Source organism: Xiphias gladius, chromosome 12 (genome assembly GCF_016859285.1).
Source record: "Xiphias gladius isolate SHS-SW01 ecotype Sanya breed wild chromosome 12, ASM1685928v1, whole genome shotgun sequence".
Lineage (NCBI taxonomy): Eukaryota > Metazoa > Chordata > Actinopteri > Istiophoriformes > Xiphiidae > Xiphias > Xiphias gladius.
Genome location: NC_053411.1, coordinates 17,597,808 through 17,621,276, shown reverse-complemented (window position 1 = coordinate 17,621,276; position 23,469 = coordinate 17,597,808). Strand labels below are relative to the sequence as shown.

The 23,469-nt window shown below is 44.4% G+C and overlaps 1 protein-coding gene across 1 annotated transcript; it reads left to right on the top strand.

Moving 5' to 3' along the window:
• Positions 1-1,682: 1,682 nt before the first annotated feature.
• Positions 1,683-21,508, top strand: LOC120797406 (serine/threonine-protein kinase DCLK2-like). Its single transcript, XM_040141041.1, has 15 exons — positions 1,683-2,991; positions 8,883-9,271; positions 13,624-13,750; positions 14,431-14,562; positions 15,602-15,690; positions 16,616-16,688; positions 18,019-18,124; positions 18,313-18,370; positions 18,558-18,677; positions 18,780-18,926; positions 19,281-19,414; positions 19,714-19,791; positions 19,960-20,056; positions 20,960-21,040; positions 21,383-21,508. Exons 1-15 carry the CDS (start codon positions 2,556-2,558, stop codon positions 21,506-21,508), a joined length of 2,193 nt encoding a protein of 730 aa, XP_039996975.1. The 5' UTR covers positions 1,683-2,555.
• The last annotated feature ends 1,961 nt before the right edge of the window (positions 21,509-23,469 follow it).

The window sequence follows — 23,469 nt, the reverse complement described above, 5'->3', positions numbered from 1 at the left end:
CTGAAGGTTCCCCTGTGAGGACCCCCTGGTGAATAACTCCACCCCGCCTGGGGGTTTCTGTCTGTTCATCACCTGAGACTCCTGGCAACAAACCAGCTCCATAGAACTGAAGACAAGCAAGTGTCTTAAAAAAGAAAACAAAACCGGTTTTGACCCAGAGACCCCGGTGATTGATGCAGATTTGAGTGTCCCCTTTACTCTCCAAGCCTGGGAGTGGGGTCAATCTGAGCATCTAAACTGTGAAGCCCAACTACTCCTTGCGAGCTACATTTCATCGCTGTCACTCAATTTCACGTTAATCCAATAATAATCTCATTATTCAGACTCTTTAGAAACGCGGCTGTGTGTTTGTGTGGCCGGATAACGGCGGGTTTGAGCCGTGACAATGAAACTCAGCGAATTTCGAATTTCAGAGGGAACCAGACAAAAGACGGAGAGGCGAGAGACGGTGGAGAGAGCTAGACAAAGAGCGAGAGAGAGAGAGAGAGAGAGAGAGGAGGGACGGAGGGAGGGACGTTGTCATCACGTACAGCCGCGGAGGGGGGGTGCGCAGCCGGTCTCTCCTCTCTCTGCTGCAGCGGCCATGCTGCTGTCCGCCGTCTGTCTCGGTGCATCCCGGTCCTCCGCCGGTGTAGCCTGCCCGCCGCCGCCGCCGCCGCCGCTGCATCCCCGCATCCCGGCTTAGCGGACCCGGGCTGGGCCGGGTCGCCTCGGTTCTTAGCGGTTCAGTCCGCCCGGAGCCGCCGGATCCACGGGACGACAGACCGGAGCACGGCACCGGGGGGGAAGAGGAGAAAGCCTCCATAGCAACAAACCGGTTTCACGGCATTATTGGTAGGTGCCTCCCTGCCTCCCTCTCTCTCTCTCTCTCTCTCTCTCTCTCACTCTGTGTGTGTGTGTGTGTGTGTGTGTGTGTGTGTGTGTGTGTGTGTGTGTCTGTGTGTGTTGCTGTCAGCACAGCTTAGCAGTGTCTGGGCGGATGGATGGATAAAGTCAATTCGTTCACCAGCTCTCACAGGTTTTATGATCATTTCACCTTCACCCTCATATTTCATTCTCGGCTTCAGATGAATTGAATCTGACTGGAAATCAATGAACCCTTTTTCTCTTCATGGGCCTTGCAGGAAAAAATGATTTCACCAAAATACGGTGACTGTATTTCACCTACAACCCCTCTTGCATGTTTTATTGATCGGGGAATTTAAGCAGACTCTGGATGCAAAACGCTGCGAGAAGCAGAAGGTATTGACGATTTCCAAATGAGAGCAGAGCCTATGTGGCATCCTTGTCAAAATGAAACCTCAATTAAATGCAGTCCTGTCTTCAGGATCCTTAAATGTCTGAGTTCAACATAGATCCGGATCTCTCTCTCCACCTGGAGGGGTAGCTGAAGGCTGAGAGTGCCGGCTGTTGGATTTCTTTATCTCAGGACGATGGGGAGATCTGTGTTGTCAGTAAACTGTGCGATTGTCATCTCTCTCTCTCTCTTTTTTTTTTTTTGTCAACGATGGACGGATGTTAAGGACGCTGGTGGACAAAATGTGACCGGGACAAACCCACCCCCCTCCCAAATAAACCGGATTCCAAGGACTACACCCCAGGTGGACTGCTGAGACTCAACGTGCTCGTACCAGGTTTACAAGACAACGTGCAGGGGTTTAAAGCCAGAGCAGTGAGGTTTCGGCCGGGTTACCGAGACTGCAGGAAGGTTACGGCAAAGACACAACCAAATCACAAAGTAGAGAGTTCCCCTTCGTTGGGAAAAGTGGTTTTCTTGGATCAGACTGGCTATAACGTTCTTCATTTGAGCTTGAAATAAGGTGCAGGAAAAACCCCCATGTTTTGCATGTCCAACCACCTTTACATTATCAACCATGTCTCAGCAGTGATAACAGTGTCAAAACAACAATCGCATACTTGGGGAGAAAAAAAAAATCCCTTCAAATGAGATTTGGGACTGTTTGTCTCACTTTAGTGGTGTTTTTTGTAGTTTAAAATGAAGTTTGAGTAGCGTACCACTGGATTTACAACAGGTTTACCTGATCTAGAGACTATCTGGCATTGTTTTAATGGGATTGTACCCGGATTACAAAGGATTCAGTCCATTAAAATTGACTACAGCCAGGACCAGAACCAGGTAACCAAAAAACAAAGTCAAGTTTCTGGGTCTTTCTATCTTCTCACTGGTTCTTCGGGCAGCTAGACTACAAAGCATCTTCATAAGTCTACCTGTGGAAAAACGTTGGAATTACAGCTGGATTTTGAGAATCTAAGACCAAATTTCAAGGACTACACCGGTATATGAAAAAGCGTACTGGTTCTACAGCGCTCTTTTGGGAAAAATTACATTATACTCTGTCTACAAGCAAACCACCAAGATTACAAGACACACATCCTATCAGGACTACAACCTACAGAACAAACTAGAGACAAGTTATTCTCACTGTAACAAGCTAGAAACCTGGCAACCACGATAAGAGTCACGTTAACCACTGTTGGAAGATGAATTGTATGTAGTAGGGACTCTGTTGAACGCTATTGGACCAGTATTAACCATGTCTCTGAGTAAGACCTTAGAGCTGGAGCACTTTGACGAACGCGACAAGGTTCGGCGGGGACGCTCCACCCGAGCCAAAAGAGATGACTCTGCAGGCAGCGCTGGCGGTGGGGGGTCTGGCCCTAGTTCCAGGGGCAGCAGCCTGGTTCCCAGTCCTGCCCACAGCGCCAACTGCAGTTACTACCGGACCCGAACCTTGCAGGCGCTCACCTCGGAGAAACGGGCCAAAAAGGTCAGGTTCTACCGCAATGGAGACCGGTACTTCAAGGGTCTGGTGTATGCCGTTTCCAGCGATCGGTTTCGTTCCTACGACGCACTGTTGATGGAGCTGACCCGCTCATTGGCGGATAATCTGCATCTGCCTCAAGGGGTGCGCACAATCTACACCATAGATGGCGGCAAGAGAATCACCAGTATGGACGAGCTGGTGGAAGGTAAGACTCACAACTCTCTTTTTACCCAGCCTTGCTCACGGTTAATTCATGTCCTACTCAAAGAAATTGTTTTATTTTGGGGGGAAATACTAGTGCTGCACCCGAATCGGGATTTTCAGGGTCGACTCAGAGTCAGCACCTACGGCGGTTGCTTCAACTTGTCGCGCTGCCCTCCGTTTCCATCACAGTTAGTTTTGTAGTTAGGTGATGTTAAGACAAGGCTCAGGTTGTAAAAGTTTAGAGGCTGCCTTGCTTTTATCCTGCATTGCTCTGTGCAGAGTGATGCCGCTAAACAACGAAAAAGGCGGCGACTCGGCTGACTGGCGAAGGGTCTTCTCGACTGATGAGTTGAATCCCTGACGTTTAGGGGGCGGTCCTTGGAAACGCACTCCTTTGCTCTCTTGCTGACGGTTAGATGAGAGGATCCATACCGCTCTCATATCTGTATGCAAAGCGTGAAACTAGAGCTACCTGGAGGTCACCTGCTGGCCATAAAACCATAGGTTGTTGCTTTAAAAGATAACATTTTGGGTTTTGTGTGGCGTAAACACACAAGACACAGTGCGTTAATTATTGACCTATAATCATTGATTATTATAGAGCCAGCCTAGCTCCTGCTTATGAAATACATGCTGTACATTAAACATGCATGTACAACATTTGTCATCTCTGTTGTAATAGCTCCCTCTTATGATAATTTCTGATCAGCCTACAAGATGCAAAGTCACTGTGGTTAGGAGGAATGCCGGAAAATGATCATTAGGATTGAGATTAAGCCTGGGGTTAAGTTTTTTTGTAGGTTGGTATTGTTTTACAAAGCCCAATAAATTTGTGATACCTTTTTTATTGTATCCGGCCGAGCTCCCGGTGTGGACCGTTTTGTTTCGCGTTGTTTCGTTGTCACTGAGTGATTGGCGGAGCGCAACCAAAAAACAAAAAACAAAAAACAAATCAAGAATGGGGACGCCTCTAGGTGGTGTCCTCCTGCGTGGTGGCACGGAACAGTTCAGAATATATATTTTGGCGGGGGTTTATGAAGCACCTGCTAAAGCTAAACTACCGCCATACTCAGGTGACCATCAATGCAGAGATTTATTGCGGACTTTTATTGTTGATAAAAATAAAAAAAATAGCTGATCATGAATAAAACTGTCACTTCCGTTTTTCTATGACTTGTCTTTGCTGCCACTGATGCCACTCTACCCAAATGATCTCTCATATGTATAAACAGACTTCTGATCTGCTGTAACATGACGTAAGAGTGAATTATCATTCTTTCACTCCCTTCATCGATTGATCAATTGATCTGTCCTCCCTAAACTTCCTCTCTGTCTGTGTTTGCTGTGCGAACAAACCTGAATTATTTATTTCTGTGTACATCGACAGCAGAGCAGCTAGAGCACATTCAACACAGAGACATCTTTAAACAGGAAATGGAGACCGAACCATCCTGCCGACCATCAGATACACAGTTTACTGAGGTCACAAATGAGAGGAAAAATTACTTTTCCAGCTCACGAGAAAGAAACTCCAACCAATTAAAACCCTGAAGGGCTGGAAAACCAGACCATCAACTCTGTCAGTGGATGAATGTGATTAATGGAACAGAAATCATCCACATCAAAATTTAAAATCTAAACATACAGCTAAGAAATTATATTTCTCTAAAATCTAATAACAACTCTGAAGTCCAGTATATCTGCTCTTCCTCTCTCGCCCAAAGTCATTTAGCCCGAAACAGGCCAGTGGTTGAGTACCATCACTTAGCATCAGTATCGATGTGTGACTGGGTTGTAATGTCCACTAATGAGTGTTAGAGCCAGGAAGTGGTTCGGCCAGAGACGTACTAAAAGACAGGTGCATCACTCATAAGCACTCGGTGGAATTAACGAACACATTCAGGACCTCCCTGTGCATCCGGGCCGCATTAGTGGGGGAAAAAACACGGAAGCCTGCGGTAGAGCAGAGTGTTTGCTTGATTGGACCAACCAAGGTTAGCAGACTGGCGTGTGTTGTGCTGAGTATCGAACTTTCAAGTGTTTTGTAAAAGTAATATTTGCTGGTGTGGGCAGCTGTGACAAGAACTGGGACTGGGGGTATCGAACTCGTCCTTTTGAGTAGGAAGTCCAGTTTCTAGGCCTCAATTTAGATTTTTTTTTTTTTTTTTTAAGCCGGAAAAGTCTTGGACTTAACGTCACGTTCACGTCTTGAGGGTAAAAATAGGAAAGATTACCATGTGTAGGGCTTGTGAGTGTTCACGTCATTGGACAACTCAAGATGATTGTGATGATTGTTGTTGTTATGTAGCACTATATCCATAAAATGTGGGTTTAGTTACCTTTTGCGACTGACTTGAGTTGACCCGAGGGATCCCTGTTTATTTGTTTTTCAGGCTTGTCCGTCTAATTGAGCAGTTAGTTGGAGATATTGGAGTTTGGAATGAATTACAAATTTCCTAGTTGTAATTTTGACTTGGGTTTTGATGTGAATGATATTTGCAACTGGGAAACTGGTATTTACAGTAGAAAATTAAATGATTAGTTGATTAATCAATTAGTTGATGGAAAGAAAAAGTAATCAGCAACTATTTTGATCATCGATTAACCGTTTGTTATTTTTCAAGCAAATATATCGAAACAATGCCAAATATTCTCTGATTCCAGCTTCTCAAATGAGAAGATTTCCTGCTTTTCTTAGGTCGTGTATCATTGTAAACTAAATATTTTTGGGTATTTGGACTTTTGGTGAAACAAAACAAGACATTTGAAAACATCGCGTTCAGCTCTGATGGGTTATGATGGGTAGTTTCATGGACTAAATGATTCATGGAAAAAATAATGTTCAGTTTCAGTAAATCCCATGACATGAATTACAGTTGGACACTCAAAGTTGAGTGATTATTCTATAAAATGCCGTGAAAAACACTCGTCACGAGTTCCCAGAGCCCAAGGTGAGGGTTTTTAAATCTGTCTGACTAACAGCCCAGAACCCGAAGATACTCAATTTACAATAATACAAAACAGAGAAAGAGACATTTGACAAGGTGGAACCCTCAAATTTTTTGGCATTTTTGGTCGATAAGTGACTTAAAGTTAATTTTCTGATCATCTAAGGGATTAAAAGATGAACGCTTTCAACACCACACACTGCGGTGAGATGTTAATGGCAGCTCAGGTTTACACAGCTGTGGTTGCCTCTAAAACACGGTGTGGAAACATTGGAAAGACAAACTAAAACCATGAATACAGCATCTGTCTTGTCGTGGCCCGTCAGGAGGAACTGAACTTCTGACCTCAGTCTGACGGAAGGCGTTCTGTTGTGTTGTCGTGTTAGGTCAGTCGGGTATTTGAATAAAAACCCAGAGCCGCCCTGTCCAGCTGGTTTGAATCGCAAAGTGAAAGTCGGCATGTGGAGAGACAAGGTGGAACACACAATACCTGGAGAGAGAGAGAGAGAGTATGAATATGTAATCGGGATAGTACAGAGAGAGAGGGAAAGGTGTGTTTCTGAGGGATACAAGGGCGGACAAGGTTGTGTGTGGGCGGGAAAAGAAAAAAGGGAGAAAGGTGTGTGTGCGTTGAAAGATGGCGAGCAATAGAAAGGTAGAAGTAGAGAGAGGGATAGTGAGACTAAGGGAAAGAGACGCGGAAGGAGGAGAGCCATTGTTGACCATATGAGGTAAAGCAGGAGACAGCAGGCTGCACGCTACTGCACATGTGGCAGGCTGCAATTTAATTTCTTCAAACTGCTAGAGCTGCTACGATTCGCTGATTCATCAGTTAATCGATTGACAGAAAGTTAATTGGCAACTGTTTTGATATTCAAATAATCAGTTTAGTCATTTTTTAATCAAATATTTGCCGTTTTCAGCTTCACACACGTGGGGATTTGATGCTTTTTAAAAAAAATTAATTCATTGAAAAAAACAATTGAAATAATGAAAATGAAAATAGTTGCAGCCTGTTGGGAACAACCAACCCTGATATAGTGGCTTTTTTTTTTTGTTGCCATTTCTGGAGAGGAACTTTTTTTAATCTAAGAAGTTAAACTCAACCCAAGCAGGAAGATGTCATTTTTCAACCCAGCAACCGAGAGGAACCACAATAATGATTATTATTATGTATTATTGGCCAGATTTCTCACTCACATACAATTGATCGCTTAATAAACCCCTACTGTCACGGTTTGGATTTACACACGTGTTGAAACGGTGTGTATCGAGCTGCAGTAAAAAATAACATGGTTATTGGTGCATTTTATTTTTTTAGCATTTATAAAACCAAAAAGAGGAAACAGTTTTATTAAAAAAAAATAGAAGGACTTAGAGGGTTTTAAAAGGTCTCAAATTTGATTTACAGAAGTCTTAAATATTTTCTTGTCTTGTCTTTAAATGAATGAATATCTTTTTAATAGGTTAATCCATCTGTCCGTTTTATGATGCATGTCCAGGTCGCATTAGTTTAATTAATTATACCATTAGGAATTATTGTTATATACCTCTGGCCCTATTGTCCCTACTGGTTTTCCATCAGTCGTGCAGCAGGTATTAAATTGTGTTCTATGTGGTTTTAAAAAGGTGTTTAACCTGGGTTTTAAAAAAAAAAAAGGTTAATCCGTTACGTTATCTGACCACGTAAAGTCGTTACGAGCATTACTTACAAGTCGGGTTGCAGGTTATGTTTAAAAGAAGTTCAGGGCTAGCGCATCCACTGTGCGGAAGCCGGTCCCGGACGCCGTCGGAGTTTAAGCCTAACGTCAGCAGCCCCGTCCCGCTCTCTGTTTCAGTCGGGAAGTTTACCCTTCAGTAACCCCGGCCAACGTTACCCGAGATAGCGTTGGTTTTCGCCGAACCCGCTGCTCGGTCCCCATCCCAACAGCCTTAACGTCAAAGGTCGAACACACTGTGCGAAAACAAGAGCTAGCTTGTTATCGCAAAGCAACGGCGCGATCGTACGTTCTCGTTTCTAACAGCGGATCTAACCGGCTCCACACTGCAACGCAAAGCAGCGCATCTTCTTTATTCCGCCAGCTGGACGGGATGCTGACTTTTTTTTTCTGGGCGACAAGCTGTTCTGTTTTACACCTCATGTTACAAGCAGAGCGGGCAGCTGAGGCAGAGAGAGAGAGAGAGAGAGAGGGGACAGGAGTGACTCCGACATCTGCTGTCACCTTCACTCCATCCACTGACCACACACACACACACACACGGCCTACATTATCACCACCCTTCCTTTGACTACAGGCATCCTCTAACAACCTCTGACCCCGAACTCGCCTCCTATAAAACAATAGAGCAATAACACTGAGCATTTTTCTTTGATTTCCAGTATTCGAGACCACCACTGGTGTCCGGTTCATTTCAGTACCAATCCATCGCACTCAGCCGCCTTTACGTCTGTGTCGAGGTTTCTCAGTTTTCTTGTGGTGATGCAGTTCTGCGTGGGGAGTCTTCTTGGTGGTGTGTTTAAGGACAGTGGAGGATTTAAGTATCGCGGCCAGGAAGCACAGCATATTTGAACTCTGAATTCATAACCATAACTGTATGTTCGGAAGCTTAATCGAAAAGGAATACGTGAAAAGAATAACGGGAATTCTGAGATTTTAGTTGCTGTTCTTTTCATTCACTATCGAGCTTCTCACAGTAAATTTCTGGTTTTGTAGCTTAATACAACTTTTCCTGCACCTCTTCCTCTCCATCCTGGAACAGAGATCGTTCCTGAACTTCCATCTTTTTCTTTTTTTTTTTTTGGGAAAGTTTTTCCTTATCTGAATCAAGGCTGTCGTATGCTGCGCGGATTGTAAAGCTCCTTCAGGCAAATTTGAGATTTACGATATTGGACTTCGCAAATAAAATTGACTTGACTTGTTCTCCCCGTCGTCTCTCTGCCCAGGCGAGTGCTATGTTTGTGCCTCCAACGAGCCCTACCGAAAGGTCGACTACACCAAGATCTCCATCCCAAGCTGGAAACCCGGAGCCAGCACCGGGACCGGCGCACCCAGCTCGACCCGGTCCGCCACGGTGTCCGCCGGGGTGTCAGCGAGCACCGCCGCCAGCCCCAAGGACCGTCCCGAGGGTCGAGAAGGCCGGGAGAGCAAAGACTTCATCAAGCCCAAGCTGGTGACGGTGATCCGCAGCGGCGTGAAGCCTCGCAAGGCGGTGAGGGTCCTGCTGAACAAGAAGACGGCTCACTCCTTCGAACAAGTGCTGGCCGACATCACTGAGGCCATCAAGCTGGACTCTGGGGCTGTCAAGAGGCTGTACACGCTGGATGGAAAACAGGTGAGAAGACGCTCGTTTTTTACTCTTTGACACAAAGATTTTGAAAAATCTGATTTACAGAGCAGGAATACACAGGGCGTCTGCAAGTCTAGAAGAGCCCTGTAGTACTGAATCCAGTTACTCTTAAAAAATACGGCTTTTTAACTAAAAAAGACCTTGAATATTTCTTCTTGCTTCCCGTGGATATCCATCAGTTTTCTACCTTGCATCTGTAGCACGTAGCATGTAATCCTGTGTGTCAATATCTGACCAATATTCTTCCAGTGATTGTGATTTCAGCCGTTTCGTTCAGCCCTAAAATGAAGTACAATCAGACAGTTCACTCTCTCTTAAGCTTAATATTCAGTACTTCAGCTAAATTTGGTTTCAGTTCAAAGACCTGGAACCGCCACAGTCAGCTGAAGTTCCTCTTTGCCTTCGTCGTGTTGAACAGACTCCGAATATGCTCTGATCCTCCTGGAAACTCTTTTGTGCGCTCGTATTGAGTGAAGGATTGTGGATTTAAACTTATCGCACGTTCACTGGCAGGGCTATTTTTACCACACACACACACACACACACACACACACACACTCTTTGAAGTTACTGAACGTTGGCTGAGACACAATGTCAGTGGAGGGCTGACGAGAAGCAGAGACGGCTGAGGGGCTTGTAGGGGCGTGGCTGTGACTGAAAGAGGGTTGTTTGCTGTGAGCGCAACCCAGATTTACACTCACATCACACACACACACACACACACACACACACACACACACACACACACACACACACACAGACACACACACACACACACACACCGGGTCCACTCACAAACACACAAACTGTCCGTTAAGCTCAAAAACCGTTGCAGCAGCGCTGGCTTTAGGAAAAGCATCGATTACATCAACCACCAAACTGCCCTGGTGCCAGTAGAAAGCAGTGAAACCACCACACAAAAGAACAACCGCACAAAAGGCACAAAACGAGCTAAAAAAACACTTCGGAACAGGTTTAAAGAAAGAGAGTGTGTGTGAACAAAGGGCCTCAAAGTACAACGTGATTAAAGTATTGTCCTCGTGTTTCTGAGAAGCAGTGGTGCATCTGAGTTCAACGGCCGGAAAGCGTCAGGATACCCATTTCAAAAATTAAAAATATGGTCTCATTAATCTATTTGTGTCTTTATTCGTGCAGGTGCACAGAAATACGAACAAAGTGAGAGTATGTAGTTCCTCACATCTCAGTTCAGTGTGTGAAAAACGCCCAGAAGGTCACAGTCGCAGGATCCGCACGGTGACTATATAACACGCGGATGTTGGTTGGAGAGTTCAGAAGAGAAGAGAGTGAAAAAGTGAGACGGAGCGGGTTAAAAATCCTCCCACCATCAGGCCAACTGCGTTAGACGACCCGCCGTCTCGTTCAGAGCTAGTGCTGGATTCAAGTTGAAGTTGATTTCACTTTGTCAAAGAGGTGACTATTTGAGCAATTTGGGAAATTATTTAAAGTGTGCAAACACAAAGTAAACTCAAATCTCTGCAAAATTGTGTAGGTTTAGCCAGATTTTATAGTCTGTGTCGTCTATAAATCTGATATTAATAGCATTTTGTTGTTCTGTTTTACTCCCCCCCCCACACACACACAAACACACACACACGCTTTTATCTAGACGTATAACTGCTGTCAGGTGAAACCCTGGTATCTCCCATATGTCCACAATTTAATTCCAATCATTTGAAAATTGACGGAAATTAATCGCTGCTAATTTGATAATCAATTCATGGTTTAAGTCTCCTTTTAAAGCAACAATGCCAAAAACGTGTTGGTTCTGACTTCTGAAATTTGAACATTTGCTGTTTTTTTTCATTCCTCTATGATGGTAAATTAAATATTTAAATTTTTTTTTTTTCTTTGCAATTTGAAGACATTTTTTCACTATGTTCTGTCACTTTATAGACCAAACAAGAAAATAGTCAGCGGATTAAGGATTTAATGAGAATAATTAGTTACAGTCCTTTTGGTGACAACCTGCCTTAATTAAGTTGCTTTTTTTTTTTAAACCTCAGAAGTTAAACTCAACGCATCCAGGAATATATACTATTTCAACATACATTACAGAAAGTCTGCTGTTTAATATTAACTCACCATTTCAATGTCTTTTCGGTGACGTTTTGCAAAACAGAAATTCGTTTTTTTTATCTTGATGAAAGCTTTTATTTTGAAGGCAGCGAGTCATAAAGAAGGCTTTTATTCTCTACGCGCCTCAGACGGCTTCACTCTTTTCAGACTCACTCAGTCTGAATGAGGCAAGACTGGAATGTGTGTGTGTGTGTGTGTGTGTGTGTGTGTGTGTGTGTGTGTGTGTGTGTGTGTGTGTGTGTGTGTGTGTGTGTGTTGTGCGCGTGTGTTTGTCCTCCCTCCGTCCTTTCAGTTTGTGCAGCCACTTCAAGCAGTGGGACAGAAACCCCATCACACAGTGCACACATGTACACATTGACACTGCAGTGTGGTTACCGTGGCAACCAATCATCCAGTAACAACCCCTTTCTCCACAGACACACACACACACACACACACACAACAGGCTGTGCAGTTCTGGAGGCATTGCGCAAAAAGTAAAAAAAAAAAAAATGCCGATGGGACAGAGGAGGAGCGAGAGGTAGAGTTGAGGACAAAAGGGTGGAGGGAAAGGAAAGGAGGAGGGGAGGAGGGATGGAAGGCGAAGAGAGGAGGAGAGAATGAAACAGGGAAAGAGACGAAGGGACGAAGATGAAAGAATTAAAAAGGGAAGGAAACGTCAAGTTATTGTGTAAATACACAAGGAAACAGACTCGAATGTGTGTTTGTGTTGAGGCCAGTTTCTGCCTGGCAACTGTGCAGCATTAAAATTCTGTCTGGCTTCCTCTGTATTAAAGGAATAGTTCGACATTTCGGGAAACATGCTGATTCGCTTTCTTGCCGAGGGTGAGAGGAAAAGATCGCTGCCCTTCTCATGGCCGCTGTCCAATGAACACGCAGCTGACAGTTAATTAGGAACACCCGGCTAAAACGAATGCAGTCTAATGCAACAGTCCTGCACTAAATCCTCCTTCATGAAGGTTATAATGTTCAGTTTGTGTTGAAATTTTTTCATTTCATTTTGGAGGCTGCAGTTTGTGGTGCTGTCGAATCCTATTGTGTTTCTATTATTTTGTCCACTCCATTTATATCACTGAGGGTGGGCTGAATAACAGAGAGACCTGTCTCTGCAGGTCAACTGCACCTCGCACAACATCGTCCCAGATGATCATACAGTTGAATCGGTGGGTTTCACGGGCAAACGTTTCGCTTTGAGCTCAGAGTTCGTGCACTTTGGCAAATTCCCGTCTCTAACGAAGCCGTGTCGAAACAAGTTCACCTCGATGGAATCCCCGCCATCCGTCGGTTCCCTCACAGACGTCAGGTTCAACCTAGCCGAACCCTGACACGGGAGTTTTCGCCTTGGACCGACGCCATGCGGTCTTGACAGTCAGACTGGATGGATGGGAGAGAATCCCCAGTTGTAATTACGACCTGGACGTTGACGTAAACGCTTGGTACAAACCAAAAGAGATGATAGTTTTTCAAGGGGGAGTTGATGATACAAGTCTTTTCATCTTTCGAATAAACTGTGCAACTTATTGTTCCATTAGAAACCAGGACAACAAGCAAGATAAAGATAAACAAGATGGCGGTTAGCTCACAGCTACATTAGCTTACCAGTTAGCCCTGTGAGTAGTTTCTACGTCGTATGGCTGGTGTCCGCTGTGCCCCTTCAAGATGTGACCGGGCCTGAACTGTGTTTCTTTTTTTGTTTAATCTGTCCTCCCACACCTCCGCTGATCCACCTTTTCTTCACCTCTTCATCTCCCACATTTCGTTGACTCATCTCTCTCTCTCCCTCCCTCCTGCTCTCTGCCTAAATCTGGGATATTTTGAGGTTCAATTTGTATTTAATCCTCAAGACAGTTCTGAGAAAGCACAGTGTGTGTTTCTTTCTCTGTGTGTTTCTTTCTCTGTGTGTGTTTGTTTCTCTGTGTGTGTTTGTTCCTGTGTATGTGATTGTCCCTGTGTGTATGTTTGTCCCTGTGTGTGTTTGTTTCTCTCTCTCTGTGTGTGTGTTCGTGTGTGTGTGTGTGTGTGTGTGTGTGTGTGTGTGTGTGTGTGTGTGTGTCAGATCCCATTGAAGCGTTGAGAGCAGGAGCAAACGTGATTTGAATATTCGCAGCTGTCATCTACTTAGTCACACACAGACAAACACACACTCACATGTACGTCAATGCAGTATTTCCAAAGGTTTGAGGAATCAATGTGTGTGTGTGTGTGTGTGTGTGTGTGTGTGTGTGTGTGTGTGTGTGTAGCTGACTTGTCTGCAGGATTTCTTTGGAGATGACGATGTGTTCATGGCGTGTGGGCCGGAGAAGTTTCGTTACGCTCAGGACGACTTTGTGCTCACACACAGCAGCAAAACACAGGCTTTTGTTAACGGTGAGACACACACACACACACACACATTGTAATACTTTCCGGGCTGAAGCTAATGATTATTTTCAGTGATTGATCCACTGATTATTTTTGTCGACTAATCGTTTGATCTGTAAAAAATCAGCAGAAATGTTGGAAAGTGCCTAAAAAGCACAAGGTGACTTCATGAAATGTCTTGTTTTGTCCGACCAACAGCCCAAAAATATTCGCTTTACCATAATGCACCAAAAGAAAAACAGCAAATTCTCACATTTTAGAACCTGGAACCGTTACATTTCTGGCATCTTTGCTTGAAAAATGGCTTAAATGATTAATCAGAATTAATCAATAATTTCCTTTTGATCGACTAATTGATTAATTGTCTTTTTTTTTTTAAATAAACAAAAAAGAAATGTTGTATGTTGAATATGCCTCTTGTCTTTTCCCTAACTCAGCTGTTTCTTAGTGCGGTGAGTACAGCTATGGGCTCAGGCCCCAGACAGGTTAAGGAGGTCAGAGAGCATCAGGAGACGGACAAGCACATTGCTGGTTTTCATTTTCTAATGGATTTTATAGAGAACAGGAAAAATATGGACTAGCACCAGCCTTACCTTTGATTTTGTACAATTAAACTGCATCTTCTCATGAAAATGAATGTGATGTAAATGTATTTATTCCTCCCTTCCTCTCTCTTGGCTCTCCAGAATGCAGGGCCAAAGCATCTCGCACCGCTGCCCCTCAGAAAACTACAACTCCCAAGACTCCCAGCGGCTCCGGGCTCACCTCCTCGAAGACTCCACCCAAGGGCCTGTCCAGAACAAAGTCTCCTGGCCCAGGTGTGAACCAAGAGGAATTTGCTATTTAAAAGTGATAAAATATAATAGATAAGAAAAATTGTTCTCTTAGCTGCATTTACATTATTTCCATTAAAGCTTATTATCTGCACTGCCTTGCTCAAGGGCACTGCTGAAGAACTTGAGTCTGTTTTGGCATTGGACCTGTGACCTACGGCTGACTGCCGGCACGCTCGGTTGTGTTCCGGCACTGCGGGACCAGGCGTGAGCCGGCGCAGGCCCGTATACGGCTGCCCGGGTTTAGCTAGGTGTTGGCCTGTGTCGACTTGGACCAGTTCGGGCTGAAAATAATTTGGAAGTAACATGCGCCCGGGCCAGCTTTGACCCAGGGTCGGCGCCTGGAAATGGTGTCAGTCACTGTGAGTCCAGAAATTAGCCACGAGAGATTTAGGCTGCTGTTTAGGTCAAGCCTGCTCACTGTAGACGGATACACACTTGGTGTCAGCTACAGGAGTTGAGCCTACAACCTTTTTATTACATGGATTAAGTGAATTATACATTTTTTTTGTAGCCTATACTTGTTAAAACTTTGGCAAACTGGCACCACTAAAAGAACACAGAGTTAGCGTTTAACAGCTCCAGTTTGCTGCGTACTCATGGATGTACTGACAACTGTCACCGGGCTACTGAAAGAAAACTTAAAAACGTGGTGATTCTGGAGTTACTAGAGCGCCTTTTTTCCCCTCATTTCTGAGTGGATTTGTGGATGTGTGCTTGCCATGAACTTTAGAGGTCAGGATTTCGTTGGAAAGGGTAAGTCACACTGAATCTAAACATATAGCTTTTATGCCTGCGCGTTCAGATTTGACCGCGTTGTGAGTCCGAGGAGGAGTGCGATTTTTTTGCGGCAGTCTGGCGCTAAGGGGTTTCACAGTACCGGAGTCCTCCTCGGGCTGCAATTAACTCTCTCTCTTCCTCACAGGCTGAAAACCTCTGCTCGCGATCTCCCTGAAATGCTCCGGAGGTATGACGGCCAGATTATTTTATGACCAATCTCATGGCTCCTTTCTCTTGTCTGTAGCCAATGAGGGCTCAGGATCACAGTCAGCTGGGAAGTCGTCCAGGTCCAGCCCCTCCCCCACCAGCCCCGGGACTCGACGCAGCCTCAAGGTCAGATTGATTGATCGATTTGATTTGATTTGATTGGGGTTTTCGATCAGTTGGTGCCAGCAGTGATAGGCGGGTTCGCCAAAGAGGCCCCGGGAAGACGGAAGTCTACCGGCCAACGCCTTTTTCACCATTAGCAGCGTTCATCAGGTCGTTGTGTGAGGAATCATAAACTGACAGGAATCGGGACGAATGACCAGATGTCACCAGGGAGCCAATCAGAAATTGTTCGGACTAATGAGAAATTACTCAGTAACCAGGGTTGTGGTGGAAAAACAAACGTCCAACTTCATGTCAAAAAACGATCTTGAAACCAACAATTTCTGTTTTGGTTTTTTTTTTTCTGTTCTTATTAGATCAATGTGTAGGATAAAACAGAGTAACTGACTGATGGGGAATTCATTTGTATAAACCCAGTAAGCAGCTCAACCCTCAGATGAAACACGTTTGGATTTCGCGTGTGTTTAACCATTTTTAACAGAAACTATCTGGCGATTTCACTGGTGTGTTTACAGTTTTTACCGACGTGGCTGAGGCTTTAATAGCACGAGAAGACAGCGGTGTAAATAGAGGTGTTGTCTAGTTTATACCTTACATTAATAGAGATCTGTCAGTCAATTCTTCACCCGTCTTGTGTTTTGAATTTAGTTGTATTATAGATGATGCTTTAAAAATAAGTCAGACCTTAACAGTTTTGTATTTGTCAGAATTTATTTCCGTCTCTCCGTCACCTGACTCCTGAACTGCTTCTGAATCGGTTTCTGTCTCTGTCCCTCCTTTATCTTTTTCTTCAAATCTTGAATCAGGAAATCCTCCTTTTCTCTTTCCGTATTTGTCCGTTTCCACTTTTTCATCCCGTGTTTGTCTCTCAATTCTGTCTCCTCTCTTTTGAATTAGAAGTCACATACTTCTTGTTTTTCCTCTCCAGATCTCTCCTCGTCACGCTTCCTCCACTGATGTAAATGGAGAGGCCGAGCAGCTAGATGACGCCACCGTCGAAGGTGTGTGTGTATGCGCTTGTGTTTTGACGTTTACAGTTGGTAGTCCTTGTGTGTTTTAGGGTCTGAAATCTGTGGGGCCTTGGGGCACAAAACACACTACCGTGGATTTCCCTCCCGTCGAGTTCATCAGAAATTTTCTGGAGGTTCGGGTCAGAGAAGCTCGGAAACGAATAGATTCAGGAGCTGAAACTACGAGACACGCTGCTCACATTTTAAACCTCTGGGTTAAATCTCTCTCTCCTCGAGATTTTCAGGACTACTCAAATTTTTGGCTCTTCAAATTCAGAGACTCGGTAGGTTTTGTAACGGCACTAACCTTGCATAAGGTCGAAAGCAAATTACTGCCTGAACGTATCCAAAGGTTGTTTAAAATGAGAGAAAGTGGATATGATATGAAAGGTTTAAAAAAGGGTCAGGACTGATTGTATTTCTGTTGAAGGTTGAATTTATGGAAGAGTTGTTGTGAGGAACAAGACATTTGAAAAATAATTTAATGGGCGAATGTCTGATCGGAACGGCACGTTGGTATCAGAGTACCGACGGTGGACAACTTCATGTCAAACGTGGTAATTCTGTGAAGCGGTATCTTCACCCTTCTGGTGCGTAAAGAGAGTTTCCTGCTGTACCTTTATCCCAAATTGTTTGTGTAATCATGCACAGACCGAAATAAGTTTCACTTTCAATTCAGGTCTAGTTTAAACTGCCCTCAACCCAAGCAAAGACTAAAAAAGCTTTGAGTTAAAACACGGACCTTTACAGAAAGGTTTTCAGGTTGGGACATTTTTAAAGCCAACTTCTTGAAAAACGCCGTGTCACGCAACTTTTTCAAAACTTCTTTACGACACAGTGGTTGAAAATATTTAGGCTTTGGGGTTTTCAGGCCCGAGCATCTAAGGGAATTTTTAAAAACCGCATCTCGAGGAAAGACTGAAGATGGGTTTAAAAAAACAGTCTCTCTGCAGCAGCTTGAGCCAGTGGCAGCTTGAAAGCCCTGAGCCTCCGGTAGCGAGGGTTAGTCCCGGCTTACACTCCGACGGGCTCCCACGAATGTTTGAAAGTCAAGACACCAAATGAGGTGAGACTGAAAACCTCTGAAGCCGAGAAGACTCAGTGGCAGAAAGGGTGTAAAGGCGACAGCAGACCTTTGAATTTCTGGGCTCAAGCCGGAGCAAGAGTGAATATTCAAAGCCGACATCTTCAAGAAAGTTGTCAAAGTCTGAAACTTTCAGAGCTGTTTGGTAATAGACAATTTCAGAGTCGAGTAAATCAGTGAAATTTCCAAGTCAACATCCAGGGTAAAGACTAAAAATCTCCCTTTTTCTTCTCGCAGTGAACGGCAATCGATCCGTTTCTTCCTCCATCATCAACGAGAAGTACGAAGTCGGTAAAGTGATCGGAGATGGAAACTTTGCCGTAGTGAAGGAGTGTGTGGAGAGGTGAGGATCAGTTCATTTTACGTCATGAAAATGAAAAGTAGAAAGACAAAACAACGGAATAAATCCAAATACCAATACCATGGCAGTGGCTCTGTGGATTTTTTTTTTTTTTTAATAATAACCATCTTCTGAAACCACCGTTAGTTCATGAAAAGTAAACATTTTGTGCATTGTGTTTTGATTGACAGGTCGACAGGACAGGAGTACGCCCTGAAGATCATTGACAAAGCTCGCTGCTGCGGGAAGGTAACGCTGATTTGTAGCGTTTATACTCCTGTATTGTCAACCGTGGTCTGATATTTACAGGGACGATGATGATAAACAAAATTTTAATTTTATCACGACAGTTTGTAACAATATCCTCCCGCAGACTGAAACTGTGTGTGTGTGTGTGTGTGTGTGTGTGTGTGTGTGTGTGTGTGTGTGTACACAGGAGCACCTGATAGAGAACGAGGTGGCGGTGCTGCGGAGGGTTCGACATCCGAGCATCATCCAGTTAATCGAGGTGGATGAAACGCCCAGTCAGCTGTTCCTGGTCATGGAGCTCGTCAAGGTGCTTCATCTTCTTCCTCCTCTGCTTCCGTTTCCCCCTTCTGTTTGTGTTTCTTAAGGGGCGCGGACAGTTAAGCGTTTTCATGCCTCTGCCTCCCCTCAGGGCGGCGACCTGTTCGACGCCATCACCTCCTCCACGAAGTACAGCGAGCGCGACGCCAGCGCCATGGTGTTCAACCTGGCCGGAGCCATCAAGTACCTGCACCGAATGAACATCGTCCACCGCGACATCAAACCGGAGAACCTGCTGGTACACGCGCAAATGCACACACATTTGTTCGGGTTTTAGCGGAGCTTTGCGTGTAATGAAATTTACTTTAACATGTGTTGTACCAGCCAAAATGAAAGACAAATGAAACTAAATAAAAGCATCTCAGTTGCGATTTGGGCTTTTATTTTGGCAATTTCCTATATTCGAAGTAGTGAAAAACCATTCATACAAACTGTAGTACACAAGCAATGCACAGGAAGTACTGTATATTCCACATTACATTACATTACATTACATTACATTACTAAAGGTCCACTCTGTAGTGTCGTTCGCCCGCTCAGCCTGAATCTGTGTGCGCACTCCGGGAGGATTTGAAGCGTTTGTGTTCTGCAGGTGTGCGAGTATCCAGACGGCACCAAGTCACTGAAGCTGGGCGACTTTGGTTTGGCGACAGTAGTGGAGGGACCGCTGTACACCGTTTGCGGCACGCCGACGTATGTTGCCCCGGAGATCATCGCCGAGACCGGGTGAGATGGCGCTGCGGCGTGTTAAGACAGAGCTGGGGTTTACGGTCAGGGTTCCCTCACTGAACACATTTACATGGACGCTAATATACCCTTGTGATCAGGTTTTGTTCCCCTAGCTGAAATCCAGACTTTCTTGTCCTGCCGGTAAAAAAAAGACCCCCCCATTTTTTCATGGTTACACGTTACATACTGTATCTTCTGGCTTCGCCTGCAAAGCGCGTCACCGAAAAAGTTTTATTATTCTTTTTATTACTTTTTTATGGCTAAAGGTCACTTGTACTAACCTGTTCTTGGTGTAGCTATGGTCTAAAGGTGGATATCTGGGCAGCGGGAGTGATCACCTACATCCTGCTGTGTGGATTCCCTCCATTTAGAAGGTCAGCCAATACAAGTATTTCCTATAATCGATAATGAGATACACTCAATTCGAGCAGATGATTGTAATAACGAGTGTTCATCTAGTCATCAGTTACGTGTTCCTGACGGATAAATAGCTCCATCATTTTTGTCCAATTAATTAACAGCATTTTCCGCCTCTTCCTCAGTGAGAATAATGTCCAGGAGGAGTTGTTTGATCAGATCCTCAGAGGGAAGCTGGAGTTTCCATCTCCAGACTGGGACACCATCAGCCTGCCTGCAAAGGTACCGGTCACTGGTATTATCCACAGTAAATATGCTGTCAGATGGCGTTTTCACATGCAGGGGGGGTAGTCCCACATCAGGGTCTACAAACATGGACTATAGACGTGGACATTCAGCAGGACAAAGCCAAAAGAGAAACACAAACACCTCTCAAAGCGCAGGACAGTTGAGAGTGAGTCAAAGATACGGCGTGAGGTGAATTTGAGTCAAAAGTCGCCCTCCTTCTCAGTCACATCTTAACACACAGACATGATGTCACCGGGAGCAACTTACACCTCCCGAGGAAATCGTTATCTCCGAAGTCCATCGCCAATAAATGATCCCCTTAGAAATCAGGAGAAGAAAAGGATGCTTCAGAACTTCCCTGAGATTCACCACGTTTTTAAGCTTTCTTCAGTATCACAGATGGTTGTCTGTAAATTCATGGGCACACTGCAAAGAGGGACTGGTAACAGCTAACTTGGCGTACTTTTAGTGACACCAATTTTTCCGAAATATAAACAAGTACAGGCCACAGACAGGGCTGATACAAGAGCTCAGAAAGACAAAACGGCAAAGGTACAACAGGCAGGTCTTCTCGTGGAAGCTCATTAGAAAATTATTACTGCGGTGGGGATGACTAATTTTTCCACGTACGCATTCGAGAGGGGATTAAAATTACTGACCGGTGCGACTAATGTTAACATCACCCCCACCAACCCCCAGAGAAACATATCCAGTCTGAATGGAGCTTAAGCAACTTACACAAAGTGCTTTTTTACAATTTACGGGATTCAAAATACGAACGCACGGACTGTTCTGTAATCCCACAGCTTCGGCGTTGCAATCTAAATGCCATTTATGTGAAATCGATTCAGACGGTCCCACTGCAGGCTGTTAACTGTCATGTGACCTGTTCCCCAGATGCTGATTAGTCAGATGCTGCAGGTAAACGTGGATGCCCGTTTCACCGCCGAGGAGGTCCTATCACACCCCTGGGTGACGGTGAGAGCACGTAAAAGCATTTACATACACAAACACTGCACGCGTACGGTAACAAACTGCGAGGGCAGAACCCAGTTTTATCACTCTGGTTTTCAGAAGTCAGCTTGTTACTTAACTTAAAGCAGGAGTAACTATGTTCTGTGGTTACTCTCCAGGAAAAGACGTTTATGTTCCTCATTTCAATACCTGCCTCAGTAAAACAGCTTGAGCTTCTTCTGTCAGTAACTCATTACACACCACAAAAACGACCAACAGTCACATTAAATTACAAGTTAACTGAGTTCTGCCTTTGTGTTAACTTTCACACTTAGGCGTGTCACTGATGTCTGTGTCTCCATTTAGGATGAGGCTCCCACAGACTCCAACACTGTGAGCAGCACTGAAGACCAGACCGGTAGAGACACACTGGAACCGGAGCAGGAATCGCAGATACTGGAAACCAAACAAGTTCCCTCACCTCTGGTCTAAAACACATCCCCCTCTCACCAACTGGAAACCGAACATAACACTCTCCGTTTGATCTGGAAACCCAGAAAAGTTTCCCCAACTCTGGTCTAGAACTCCTTGAAACCAGAATAGGTCCCTGTTTTTTTGTTTTTTTGTTTTTTTTTCCAATGAAAACTAAATGAGTTCCCTCAATGTGCCAGTCCAGAACAAATCCTGTTTCATCTTTGGAAACCAAATGATTTTTATCTTCTGAAAGCTTCTGAAGTCCAATATCATCTAGTCTAGGATAGGACATGTTTTCACCTACTGCCCCCCTTGCCTCTGGTCTGGAACATATTCCTCTACTGGAAACCAAATAAGTTCCCTCAAATCTGGTCTAGAAGGTATCCCTTTTTCCGCTACAGAAAACCAAACAAGTTCCCTCACCTCCGGTCCAGAGTGCATCCAGTATCTATAACTGGAAACCAAACAACCTCCCACACCTCTGGTCTAGAATACTTCCCCTTTCATCTATTGAAAACCAAACAAGTTTCCTTATCTCTGGTCTAGACTACGCCACATTTCTTCTACTGGAAACCAAACAAGTTCCCGCCACTGTGGTCTAGAACTTGTCCATTTTTCAACTGGAAACCAAACAAGCTCCCTCACCCATGGTCAAGAACTTATCCCTTTTTTTTTCCCACTTTCTTGATTTACTGGAAACCAAACATCTTTCCTTGCCTCGAGCCTAGAATAGTTTTGTGGCTTCTACCCAACACCAAAACGAATTTCCCGCTCGTTGGTCTTAAAAGACGTACAATTTTACCTGCTGGAAACCGAAAAGAACTTATCACCTCTGGTCTAGTATACATGCTGTCTGCGTCACTGGAAACAAATGAAGTTCTCCATTATTATTTCCAATTTATTGCCTGGAAACTGTCCTCAGCTCTTGTCTAGAACAGCATTTAATCTACCGAAGACTTTTACAAGTCCTATCTCTGCTGCTGTACTGGAAAGCATTTACATCCTCTTTGATGAGCTCCCTTAAACCTCTATCAAATGTCCATTTTGCACTGTAAGAGGAGTCCCATTTTTTTTGGCGAGTCACTAATGAAGAGACCTCCCTGCCTCTAGAAGGACATGCTGTATACCATATCAACGCTGGAACACCATGAAGGTGCTACTGGACTGTTTCACCACCCAGTTTCTCATTGGACTGGACCATTTCTTGAAAATGGCCATTACCTCTGGTCTGAAAGACACTTAACACAGAGGCTCTGAAAAAAATGCTTCAACACGCTTTCATTGGAATATATACAGCTGATTCATTTACAAACACTCCCTCTGGTTTAGGGATTATCTTCTCTTTAGTCCCTGCCTCTTGGCGACCAGGATGTCTTCCATTTATTCTGGGAAACGTCCCATTTCTCCTGCCTTTCCCTCCAGCTTTTCCTTCTGCTGGCCTGAAGGACGTTTCTCATTTCTTCTACTTGGCACCCACCAATCCAAGGAGATGTTTGAGTACTGTGCCTGTTTACGCTGCTCATGAATTCCTCTTAATATCCTAAAGTTCAACTCCTCAAAACTTAGCACGTTATTTACTGTCTTGACAAATAAGGCTCATTGTTTTCAGTTTTTACAGATTTTCGCTAAAATATACCTAATATACAAACAGATTGTTTAAAGGACTAGTTTGACATCGGCCAAAACACAGTTGGATGAGAAAATCTATTTTGTTCTAATGTCTGTCCAATAACTATGGAGGTGGAGCCGGGAGATGATTAGACTAGCTCAGCCTAAAGACAGAAAATAGGGAGAAACAGCTAACCTAGTTCTGTTAATAGTGAAAAACTACGCCTACCAGCACCAATAAAGATCACTTCCTAACTTAGGCTCTAGAGGTGTTAGTAGGCGTATTTTTGAACTTTGAGAGATTCAGGCAAGCTGTTTCGCCCTGCTTCTGCTCTTTATGCTAAGCTAGGCTAATCGCACCCCCGGGTCCA

Coding starts and splice junctions, on each gene's coding strand:
- LOC120797406 (XM_040141041.1), top strand. CDS start 2,556: ATGTCTCTGAGTAAGACCTTAGAGCTGGAGCACTTTGACGAACGCGAC. Junction 9,272..13,623: donor ACACGCTGGATGGAAAACAG/GTGAGAAGACGC, acceptor GTGTGTGTGTAG/CTGACTTGTCTGCAGGATTT. Junction 15,691..16,615: donor GGACTCGACGCAGCCTCAAG/GTCAGATTGATT, acceptor TTTCCTCTCCAG/ATCTCTCCTCGTCACGCTTC.